This window comes from Erpetoichthys calabaricus, chromosome 4 (genome assembly GCF_900747795.2).
Source record: "Erpetoichthys calabaricus chromosome 4, fErpCal1.3, whole genome shotgun sequence".
In the NCBI taxonomy this organism is placed as follows: domain Eukaryota; kingdom Metazoa; phylum Chordata; class Cladistia; order Polypteriformes; family Polypteridae; genus Erpetoichthys; species Erpetoichthys calabaricus.
Window position 1 is genome coordinate 86,952,081 of NC_041397.2, and position 12,706 is coordinate 86,964,786.

The 12,706-nt window shown below is 36.3% G+C and overlaps 2 protein-coding genes across 2 annotated transcripts in view; one reads left to right on the top strand and one right to left on the bottom strand.

Annotated features, from left to right (window-relative positions):
• klf12b (Kruppel-like factor 12b) overlaps window positions 1-12,706 on the top strand; it is a 312,355-nt gene that overhangs the window by 22,105 nt on the left and 277,544 nt on the right. The window lies entirely within an intron of this gene.
• Window positions 407-2,996, bottom strand: LOC127527537 (E3 SUMO-protein ligase ZBED1-like). The gene is made up of 3 exons (XM_051926602.1): window positions 2,687-2,996; window positions 889-1,511; window positions 407-799 (listed from the first exon to the last, which is right to left on the bottom strand). Exons 1-3 carry the CDS (start codon window positions 2,901-2,903, stop codon window positions 407-409), a joined length of 1,233 nt encoding a protein of 410 aa, XP_051782562.1. The 5' UTR covers window positions 2,904-2,996.

A 12,706-nucleotide genomic window follows, 5' to 3' on the forward strand; every position in this document is an offset into this window, starting at 1 on the left:
TTCGATACACCTATATCAGGTTTGTGGTGCTTATACTTATTACTATTCCATATTGTACTGGAACATTCATCATTCAATATTATAGTATAGGCCTGGAAAATTCATCAATTAACAGTACAAGCCTGTACAGTAGGGCTGCACGATAACAGAAAAAATGATTATCACGATTATTTTGCTCAAAATTTTTATCACGATTAATAATGACGATTATTCCTTTGGTAATGAACTTTTATTCACTTGTGTATTCTTATTGCACTTTATAGCCACAAATAAAGAAAAATAAACAAACCGAACATGTTTAGAATGGAGAGTTTTTCTTAGCTGTGGTAAATAAATAAAATTAAACTGCCTCTTTTACATCAACTTGTAATAAAATCAAATAAGAATAAAAAATTTTTACAACATGTTACAGATTTTTGGCTAAGAACACAAGCCTGTCAACTTGATCGGGCTTTAGGGAAGACCGCAAGCAAGTAACTACATTTCCACCGGAACTAAAAGCCCTCTCTGAAGGAGAGCTTGTGGCTGGTATGCACAAATATTTTTTTGCCACTTTTGAAAGCCTTGGGTAGATCTTTTCATGTTCTTTCCACCATTTTAATGGGTCCCCCTCACTATCCAGGTAGCTTGACTGCAAGTAAGATTCCAGCTCACAGGCTACACTGGATTTCTGGTTGTTAGGTGGCAAGGCTTGTTCAGCAGTTTTAAAGTAGCTTCCTAAAGTCATCTTTTTCTTTGGGGCACATCCAGCTTCAGCATCCTCCTCGCTGGTCTCTTGTGCTGTTTCTTGGGGTGGCACCTAAACACAGAAAAAGGCATTTAGAACAAATTAAACTAATTGAGACTCAAAACACTAATATAGATCTCAGTGCAGCTCATTTTTATTACCATCATTGCATGGTCATTGCAAGTCTGCATCTCAGCTTTGAGTCTGGATTGAATTGTTTTGTTGTCTTCAGCCGTGTATCTCATCTTAAATCGTGGATCCACCGTAGATGCCATGTCCAATAGAGCTTGGATGTCTGGGTCACTGTATTTTTCGTTAAGGTACTCCAAAATTTTAGACTTGATTGCTCTTGACAGGTCAGTATCATCATCCTTAACTTTCAAGATTGATGCGTTGAAAAGATGAAGAACTGGCTTAACAAATGACACGCTGATGTACTTCTCGCCAGACAGTGCATCTGTAAAATTAACTAGAGGGTGCAAGGATTTGTTGATTGCCTCTAGTACATCCATGTCCTGCCATGTTGGGATAAGATGACGAGACTTCTTGTCAGAGGACAGGACATGTGCAATGGCCTTTTGCTGCTCGATGATTCTCTCTATCATGGCCTGACGTGATCCCCACCTTGTTGGACACTCTGTTTTCAGTGAGTGCTCTGGGAGTTTCATCTCCTTTTGTGCAGCTAAAAACTCTCTCTTACGCTTCCAGCTGTAAGAGAAGGAGCTCACCAACTTTTTACAGAGCCCCACAGCCCGGTCAATTCTTGGATCCTTCATGGCATTCTCTTCAGGAAATAAACATGATCAGAAAAAAAAACAGTAAGACACAGGAAGACTCTTGTTGTTTATGCAACTTTTGATCAGAAATAAAAAAAAAAAGTTTTTTATTTCACTAATTATATACACCTACATAAGACAATTATCAAACATTTATTAATAAATAATAAACACTCACTTATTCTAAACTCATCTGGGTTCACAAACATTAACATAATAGTATTTGACTAATCAAATATTTTTTAACTTTTAAATGTATCTAATTTGATAGATTAGCAGAATAAAAATGATGATTATTATACTGTAGACATATGACTCATTGTCATTATAATGTGTCATTATAATCAGGGGTGCACATAACTTTTTGAGTGTGTTCCTCAGGTGAGTAGCAGGAGCTGGTGTTTGGTACGCAAGTCAAGTCCGCAGCGAGGTCTTAATAAGTGCAGATCGCTCCCTTAAGGTTTTGTGGTTTTTATCGTCATTGTGCAACTTGACGGAACACAAGGTTGCGTCTTGAGCGTAATATGTATTAAACAAATGTATTGCGTTTCATTAAAAATGGTATGAAAGAATCAGTTGTTCTTTTGTGATAAAACCAAAATAAAATAAAATAAAATGCTATTTGAGTACGTATCTAATATCACGTGAGTGCGTGGCACTTAAATATCGTTTAATAAATAACGTCACTGACTAAAGACTGTTGGTGAAGAGCGCACTGTCATTTGGCTGTCTTAAAGTAGGCGAAAATGCGCACAGCTGCGCCTCATTTAAAAATTACCACTGCCAAAAGCGGAAAACACGCAAAATTATTTTATTTCAAAACGAAACCACTTTGTATGGTGCTTTCCGCCGGTGCAGAATAGGGTCCTGAGACAGAGGAATAAACACTTTTCGAACATAAACGCAGTACCTAAACCGAAAGGACATAAAACAAATGGTGAAGGTGAAATTTTAATCGCATGCTGTCAAAAAACGGTCACAGTCAAGAGCTCTTCTGTTTTGTACGCGAAAGCGCTGTAGTAACAAAATGACGTTACGCGTTCATCATTTTTGCCACGCATGCGTACCTGCATACCAGTTATGTGCACCCCTGATTATAATATCACTAAAACAACAACAACAATTAATATTTTTAAATTGTCAAATTGTTTCAGTATATCTGGGAAAAAAACATACAACTTACCGATGGCTAAATGAAGTCTGTGACCAAAGCAGTGTAGCCTCGGCCAGTTATTCACAGATGCTGCCCTAATCATATTAGCTGCGTTGTCCATTGTGATGCACACAAGTCTTTCTTCCACCAAGCCCCAAGCGGACATCGCTTCTTTGAGGCCCACTGCAATAAACTCCGCTGTATGGTCTTGTGGGAAAAACGAAGTTTGCAAAAGCTTGCTTTTCATCTCAAACTCGCTGTCAATAAAATGAACTGTCAAGCTCAAATACGGTTCCGCAGTTCTGCTTGACCATAAGTCGGTCGTGGCAGCAAAATATTCAAGGCTGAGCCTGAGAATTTCTCTTTCGATTTCTTTTCGGCATTTCGCATACAGCGAGGGCAGCGCAACATTGGAAAAATGGTTGCGTGAGGGAATGCTATATCTTTTATCAAGTGTTGCGATCATTTTTTTAAACCCCTCACTGCTCACGGTGGTTATTGGACACATATCCTTGGCTATATGGTACGTGATCACCTCTGTTATTTCCCGGTGTCTTTGCGAGCTAGGCAGATATGGTATTGCGTTGAACAATGTCCCTGATATTGTTGTCTGTGTTGTGGATGGCTGGTAATTTTTTGTTGTTGCTGTTTGTGCCTTCAGTCGTTGAAATTCTTGATAGTGTACTTTGTAGTGGCTTTTAAGGTGGTTGATGAGGTTTGTTGTGTTACCTTGGGACGTTTGGACAGAACAGAAGCAAAGTTTGCACAAGACTCGTACCTGATCAACATCACATTCCTCGAAACCGAAATAGTTCCAGACAACTGAGTATGACCCCTTTTTAGGAACTAACGATCGCACTTCTGCACCTTCCTCACGTTGCTCCGCCATCATATGTTTATTCTGACTGACTGTTATTGCTGCTATTGACTTCTACTGCTTCAGAAAGCGCTTGCAATCTAGACGCAGTAACGTCATAGTGACGCAGTCCAATCCATAAACTCAGCCCATAAAAAACAGTTTGGTCTTTATACTGTAAAATCGCGACGATATTTATTAACTGATCGTGGGTCATAAATATCATTATCATGAGAAAAAAAAGATTAATCGTGCAGCCCTACTGTACAGTAATGAGTAAAGCGGACTACAATTATTACAAAACAACTTCTTCGTTACTTATCGTTTGTTCTTCATACACTGCTGACACAAACTTGTGCCCGTTTCATCTTACGTTGTCGAAACGGGCTCTTTGTCTAGTTAAACTCTATAATTTAGGCATGTTTAGAAGCCTTAAGTTTTACTCCTTAGGCCATGCTCTCCTTCTCAGGGGTGGGGTTTGATTTGTTTTCAATCCTATTTTTTGTAAAAATTGATCTATATGTACCGAATGATTACAATAAAATTAATTTTAAAAAAAAGGAATTATCCATTTGGAAAAAAGAGTGGTCAGTGGTCACAATGGGATACCTATGGTTGACAACAAGGCTTAGGCATGCTGTGGCATTTTAATACACTTCACCACACCATAACTGTACTATCACCATCCTGTACTGATGATATGAGGTAGCCTGAATCCATGGAGCTATGCTGTTTACTCCACAGTCTGACATCTTCAAGTTACAGCAGAAATTGAAATTCATTAGACCAGGTGACATTTTTTCAATCCTCATTGGTGGAACTTTGGTGATCCTGTATCCATTGTAGCCCTTGCTTTCTGTTCTTAACAAAGAGATTAGATTAGATTATTTATTTATAAAAGCACATTTAATACAACAGAGGTTGCTCCAAATTGCTGTACAAAGATGCATTAAAGTAAACAAAATGCAAACAATCATGCAGAAGTAGATTAATAAGACAACCAATTATAATATCCCCCCCAATTCCATTATACACAGTGAAGGGTGGAAGAAAACAAGTAGGTCTTAAGCCGACTTTTAAAAACCTTGATAGAGGATAAAGACCTGATGTGAAAAGGCAAGTCATTCCAAAGCCTAGGAGCAACAACTGAGAAAGCTCTGTCTCCCCTAGACTTCAGCTGAGATCTTGGAACTACAAGGAGAAGTTGTCCAGATGACCTCAGTGCTGTTGGTGCCACATAGGGGTAAAGGAGGTCTCAGATATATTTTGGAGCGAGACCATGCAAGGCTTCTAAAACAAACAACAAGATTTTAAAACCAATATGACACCTCACCAGTAGCCAGTGGAGAGAGACTAAAATGGGGGGAGATATGATCCTTTTTTCTTGACCCAACTAAGAATCTAGCTGCAGTATTTTGAACCAGCTGAAGGCGCGACAGAGCAGATTTTGGCAGACTCATATATAAGAAACTAGCAAAATACCCGTGCTTCGCAGCGGTGAAGTACTGCTTTAAAATTTTTATTAAGAAGAAAAGTAAACCTTTTTAAACTGAGGGAAAATATACCAATAATTATTTGTTAAGGATCTCTTTGTATACCATGTTGTCAGTTCGGCCCTCCAGTTGTAATATGACCAAGCTGTGTGCTGAGCTTACTGTTGAGCATGCAACATATAGTTGGCCATGTGAAAAGCAATCTTGCCTCAAATCAATGCCAACGTTTTGTAGGGTCTGTCCTTGAGACTTATTAATTGTCATTGCGAAGCAGAGCCTTATTGAAAATTGGAGGCGTTTGAATTGAAATGGGTTTCATCGATAACTTCGCATCCAGCTTTTGAGAGTTTAAACATTCATAAACATCAAAGTGTCCACTACTCAAATCGTCACCTGTGAATCTAAGATGTTTAAGGTTGTCCAAAGGTGTAAACAATTCAGCAGCAGCCATCAACTCACATGCAGAACCATAGGTGAAGGGCTTAAGCATTTCACTCTTATAGTGCTCCTGTGTAGTATAATTATCTCCTGTACCGTCATCAGTCCACACCTTGAACCTGTCCCAGTCATTCAATACATAAGACACAATGTTCCTCTGGATATCAAGAGTGACCCTGATATGGCAGTGCAATATGTAACACAGAGAATGGAAAAGGCAGTCGCCATCTCCGGGCATGGAAACCACTCGGTAAGTGACAGTTCTTTGATCGATGGTGATCACCTTGATAGACATGTTAATGGGGGTACGGTTGGAACGATAAAGAAAATGGGTACCGGAACAATGTAAACGAAGTCTAAAATACCTACACAATAACTATAATCGTAATAAACGAACAATAAAACAGCGGAGAAGCCGTGGATTAAATAAAAAGGCTGCAGTTATCAGCAGGGAGACGTGAATACCGTGGCGAAGCAAGGAAGGGAATGAAGAGACCGGAGCAACGGACAGACTTATATAGGCAGGCAGCCAACTACGTGGAAGGCGTGGGGATGGGGGACCCAACGCCATCTCACACGGCGACCGAGCTGCAGGCTATGGATGTATATATGTACGTAAGTAGGATTCAGTTAGTGTTGGGAACCCGCGTACCAAATTTCTTGAAGATGGACCCATAAGTAACAAAGACAGTTGGAAAGTTCAATATGGCGGCAATAAGTACGTACATCGGTTTCGGTTAGCGCAGGGAAGCCACCTACCAAATTTCGTGAAGCTGGGGCCATAAATAAGAAAGTTTAACATGGCAGATGTTGTCGACCGTTATGACCGTTACGCGTAGAATTTCGAAATGAAACCTGCTTAACTTTTGTAAGTAAGCTGTAAGGAATGAGCCTGCCAAATTTCAGCCTTCTACCTACATGGGAAGTTGGAGAATTAGTGATGAGTGAGTCAGTGAGGGCTTTGCCTTTTATTAGTATAGATTACAATAATCTAGGCGAAATGTAATAAAGGCATGAATGACTGTTTCCAAGTCCTTCTGTGATAGAAAGGATTTTAGTTTAGAAATTTGCCTCAGTTGGTAAAAACTAGACTTTACTACCATGGAGATTTGTTTTTTAAAACTTAGTAAGAAAGAGGAGTAGATGTTAGCATGCTATTCTGCTTCTGTAGGACATCTGCGACAAGCTGTAACACATCTTGCTTTGTGCGACACCTTTGTGCACACTGTTGTTTCTAAAGAGCCTTTATGTCAATATTTGTGCTCTTTCCATTAACAATTTTTTTTTATTCCTCGGGAACTCTAGAGAATATAGTGTGTGAAAATCTCAGGAGGGCAGTTATTTTTAACATGATTCAACCACATCTAACACTATCTAACACTAGCAATCATACTAAGGTCAAAGTTACTCATTCTTAAATTGGAATCAGGAAGCACTTGTTTTTATGATGTGTTCAGTCAGCTTTTCAGTTTTCAGATACCACCATCAGGTTTCACCTAATGAACTGAAATGTCTTGGTCTACTCTTTTATATAGTCCCTGCTGTAGGTTGTACAGTATATAGAATCTTCAGCTATGTTATAAAATAAATGTAGATGCTTATTATTTTTAATACAGTTATACTTATGCAGTTAGCTTATTCATTTATTGTGAAGTAGTTTATTAATTATTAATTGGGCAAGTGAATAAGCAGCAGTGTGGTTATCTCAATCCTTCACAGCTTACTAAATATTTATTCTTTTCCCCCCTTTTTTACTATGTTATTTTTTTTTCTTGTCCTAAGTATCTTTGATGAAAAGCAGTGCTTAGGATCAATTATCCACAATTCATTAATAATCTGTTGTACTAAAGATCATAAAAAGTGTTTTTGTTTAAGGTTTTACAGTTAAAAAGTGGAGTTTTAAGGTATTCAGTCTGAATTACTGATTTAAATAATGGTGTACTAATGAATTAGCAGATTTTCATTTTAAAAAAGAAGTAATTTACTTATCTCCTTGTCAATGTTCTGTTTAGTAAAAATTGTACTGGACAGAAATATTTGTATCTCTTTATCTGAAGATTAATTTCAGTATACCTTGTCCTTTTCTCTTTAGTATCAATGTCATGCATTCAGCTATATTTGTGGAGTTTAATGCTAGAATATTTATTAGTTAATTTACACACTCCGCTGACAACTACTTTTTTCCTCAAAGATGTACTTTTTTTGTGGGTAAAATCAATTTTTAGTTACCTGTTTTTTCTCATGTTTAAAAGGAACAACCAGACAGTCAATCTGAAACTTAAATTAGTGTTTATTTTGTATGTCACATGTAGAACACATTTTCATATTATTTTGTTAACACTCCATTAGTAAAATTCCAGCAAAACTATGTGAAGTGTAGCTTTTATGAAAATCTATTTTAACTGTATACAGTGGAACACTTCACTTGAAAACAAGAAAAATAATCCTGTTTTTAAGTGTGCAGCGGTTTAAACTTAACCTATTGCATTCTATTCTGAAATGCGTGTAGTAATAAAAAATCTATTAAAAAGATTTTGTTAGTATCTTTGTTGTTGCTTTCTTTCCAGAAGATTGTAAAATGGCAAGGTTAAAATGTATGAATGTTATTGGTGGATATTTATTTGTGTTACCTTCTGCTTGTCCCTCAGTGACTTTTTAGGGGAGAATTTGGGGAGAGACATGTGCTTCTATTTGCCAACTGCTGCCATAATGTTTGTCATTTACAACTTTGTTTGACCACCACAAAGAAAACAGAAGGAAATGCGGCAAGAAATAGTTTAACATTCTCTTGTTAGGAAGGTTGTTTTTTTTATATATTGTTAATTTAATTCTGTACTTTTATCAAGTTTTGTAAATCTGCAAAGTTCATTTTTTCTGTTGTTAAACTAATACTAGTGTGACAGATAGGGGGCACTCCCGCTCCCTTGAACCCTCTGATCAGACGCCAGACACCAGATAAAAGTCCAATAATAACCCTCCACTAAATAATACTCATAAACAACAAACCAATCACACTAATCAATAAACAACCCTCCACTCCCAGACACGTTGCCACCCTTCCTCCCGACTCAGCTCAACCCTGGGATCTCCCACAGTCCTTTATATAGTTCATGACCCGGAAGTGCTTCTGATCCCTCAGTCCATGTGATTATTCAGCACTTCCGGGTCAGGTGAAAACTCCTCTTCTTTATCCCAGAAGTACGTCATTCCCTCTGTCGCTGTGACTAAGACGTACTTCCAGGTTCTGGGCCTTCCTGCAGTGTCCCCTGGAGGCCCCCAAGGTATCCAGCAGGGCTGTGATGAAAAATTCCACTGTCCATGATGCCCTGTTGGAACTCAGGGCACCTCTATGTTGCACGCAGGGCTCCACCTGGCGGCCTGGGGGTATTGGCCAGGATGAAAGGCCGGCCATATCCTACACTAGTAATGTATAAAATTACCGAGTTAGGTATTTCAGTCATAATTTTACACTATGCATGCAATCTGGAGCTATGAAATATAATAATGTAGATTGCATTAACTTCTTTATAATAAAACATTTAAGCATTTTAAATTAATGTTAAATTTAACATCCTTAAAGAACATTTGAATGGTTTAATTGAGAATTATTTAGATACAAAATCCTTTATAAAACTGCATCCTGTATGCTCTCTGTTGCCACAACTGTAGCATGTTTAATACTTATGTTGTATTTCATGTTCAAATCTATTCATATTTTCCTCTGATTCTGCTTTATAACACCGTACTGAGCTCATCATAGTATAAACCAAAAGCAGCAATCTCATAATTTTGGTGACAACTAAGTGTTTTCGTTTTTCATTTTCATATTCACCCTGAAACTTGTAATATTAAGTAAAACTATACGTTTTGTATGTTCTTCATATATGTAAATTGATTTTTTTCTAACCTGGTTTTACAATTTTGTTCAGTCATTCTAAATGTTATACCTGATGGAAAAGGAAAGTTAGTTTTTATGAAGGTATCAAGTGAAGTGTCAAAGTTGCCAGGTCTAAACCCAAAAGCAGTTCTGTGTTTCACCAAAACTCGGTCAAAAAAAAACTCAGAGGTCTGTTGTTTAAGGGTAAAAGAGAAGCAAAGCACATGCCAGCAAGTTACGTTTTTATCCACAATCTCGGGTGACCTTTAAATTGTAGACTGAAAAAAGTTGCAGGTTGCAACCACCAGTCATACCATGGTGGCAACCACTCTAGAAAAAATATACAAAGAACCTACAAAATGGAAGCACGCATGCAAAAACAAATAGTGTCAGAAAAGATGCAGTATATTTTTATCCCATTTAAAATGAGTTTAAAAAAATGAATATCAGAAGATGATTCAGCAACATTTTAAGTTTAAAACAAACACATATTATAGTAATAAAGCTGCACTGTATGTGTTAGGTTAAATACGCTGATCTAGTTTGACTGAGTGTGGTTGTGCTTAAGAATATGTCCAGTTATAGATGGGTTCTTACCTTATGCCTAATACTGCCGAAATACGCTATTGTCCTTGTGGAACTGAACTGAATCGTGCTGGTTTTATAATGAATGAATGGAAAAATGTCATCCTAAAATAGCAGTTCTACAGTACGTGCAATACTACATGTGCATTAGTAAGTAGTCCTCTTATGGCATTGTTTTCGCACCATAACTGTTTTATGTACAGGTATATGTTATTATAAATATGTCAAAGCTAACAGTCTTATTGTGTATTAAAACATAAATATAAAACATCTGATTAGCAAAATGTCTATGTTTTCGTTTGCAGAGCTGGAGTGAGTTCTGGAATGAAATCTAGTATATTGCAGGTCACACTTATGCATACACCTAGACTGCCTTATATTATGTGAATTTAGCATCTTCAGTTGTTAATAGACATTGACTGGGCTGTGAAAGGAGTCCTTGTCCTTTAAGGTTATTAGGTTGTAGCACTAAACATAGTGTCACCCAAGAACAAAACTGGGTTCTTTTCATTCTTTTGAATGTGGTTGTGCTTAAGAATATGTCCAGTTATAGATTATGCCTAATACTGCCGAAATACGCTATTGTCCTTGTGGTACTGAACTGAATCGTGCTGGTTTTACAATGAATGAATGGAAAAATTTCATCATAAAATAGCAGCTCTACATTATAAGGAGTTGCAGATTGTATTTGCACTGCCCAAATGAATGGTAAACTCTGAGCTTTTCCGTAACCTAGCAAATATATCTATATGGAATGAAATTAACCCAAGGATAAAGTTCTCATAAGATTTCTGCAGGGACACTCTAGGAAACACTGAGCGTAGTTTTAGGAAGATACATTTTCTCAAATGTTTTGCATAAAAAAATTCAGACTAGAAGGACATTGGAAATGATTGCTAAGATTTCGAGAACTGATCAGGAATATGTTAGACCTTTATATGAGGCACTCTATATTAAAAAAAAAAAAAAAAGTTGTCTCTACAATCAGAATTAATTATTTGACTACAAGAGAAAACAACAAGGTACGCTGGACAACAAATTTTGCCTTCTGAAACACTTTTGGTGACTATGATAGGCAACTTGAAGCTGAGCATAGGTATAATTTCAGTTTGACTGAATCATGAAATTAACTTTTATTGAATTTAGTTTAATCGCTTAATAACATTGCTGACACATTGCATTACAGTATTTCAAATTTTTTTTGTATGCTTTGCTCTGCGCTGTAGTCAATACTAATTGTTGTCAATTTATTAGCAACTGAGTGGTTCAACATGCACTAAAGATGTGGAAGCAATGTAAGGTAGATTTAATCTGTGCTGTAGTATAACTATGGAAATCACTAGGGATTATGACAGTTAGAGAGATCTATATTGATAATGAATTTATATCTTTTGAACTATTATCCTGTAAATTTAATTTTCTGACAACACACTTTTTAAAAAAAAAATTATACAGAAATTATAGTCTTTGCTAAAAGAAATGCACCCAGCTTTCTTCATCTTTCTCTTATGCATCCCTAATATGATGCTGTGAGTTAGGTTGAGTGTATGTTAGTCTGAATGAGGATTTAGACAACTTCTCCAGGCTATATGAAAAAATCTTAAGGAACTTGATCTAAGAGAACAATGGGAATAAGACCTCTCAAATGAAATAATGGAATTTAGTTATGTATAAAATACATTCTATGACATTATGTAAACAATGATTTACTTATAAATAATTAATTGTTCACATTTGTCTTACCTTAAATTGTCTAAAATTTACCCAAGGCAATATCCAACCTGTGAGTGATGTCATCAAGCACAAAAATTGTTATGTTCCTGGAATATCCTGCACTTTAACCATTGTGGGCAAAATATTTGCATATCTCCTGAACAGTATTGGATTTAAAATGATTCATAATGCTTTAATAACCACATTTTGAGTAAAATCAGAAGGGGCAAAAAATGCTTTGAAAAATCAGTTTTAATATCCTATACCACACTGTTTGCATGAAGACTTATTTTGCTTAACTGGAAAAATCCCAGCCTCTGGTGTTTAACTCATGGGACAGCAACGTTCTGTTTTATCTCAAACTGCAAACAATCAGCTTCTCTTATTGAGGATCTGTTTAAAATATTTTCAGAACTTGGCAAGAACTCATTAATGTAATTCTAAAGTAAATATTCTGGGCCTGTGCTCAACCTTTTTTTTTTTATCAAAATTGTAGTTATATTCTATGTAAAGAATCATTTTAGATGGAGGTCTGTAACAGTGTGGCTATCTTTGTTGTGTGGGGTTGATTGTTCCAAGCACAAAAAGCAAATGGTTTAAAAACATTTTCATCCAAAACTGCTAATAAGCTTCTAAACAAGTTCAACTTTAAATCTGTACATGCTTAAATCATAGAATGAACATTTGCATAAATTATTAGGCAAACCTAAATATTAGCATAATTTATATGTGTAATGTGAAGTGTTTAACCATAAATGGTAACTGTAACATTATGTTTATTTGTACTGTTTTATGTTTGGTGGCTGTGGTATTTGTCATGTTTTTTAAATGTTATGTCATGCTGTCTTTGTAAAACCTGTCTTTCTAACATACTGTTGTACTTACTATGTTGTTTTCATTTGGCTGAGTTGTGCTTTGTAATTGTTTTTTTTCTTAAATAAAATAAAAAATAAAGTTTCTTCTAATTTATTGCTATTGATTTAATCCAACACAATGCCATATTTGATGATGCTATTATTATTATGTATAATACTTGTGATACTTTAAAACTGAATTCATGGATTTTAAAAATTTTTTTGTATATCTCC

Excerpts from the sequence above, each read along its gene's own strand:
- LOC127527537 (XM_051926602.1), bottom strand. The coding sequence starts at position 2,903 with ATGAAAAGCAAGCTTTTGCAAACTTCGTTTTTCCCACAAGACCATACA. Across the intron at positions 1,512-2,686 it reads CAGACTTCATTTAGCCATCG|AGAATGCCATGAAGGATCCA; the intron begins GTAAGTTGTATG and ends TATTTCCTGAAG. Across the intron at positions 800-888 it reads GCAATGACCATGCAATGATG|GTGCCACCCCAAGAAACAGC; the intron begins GTAATAAAAATG and ends TTCTGTGTTTAG.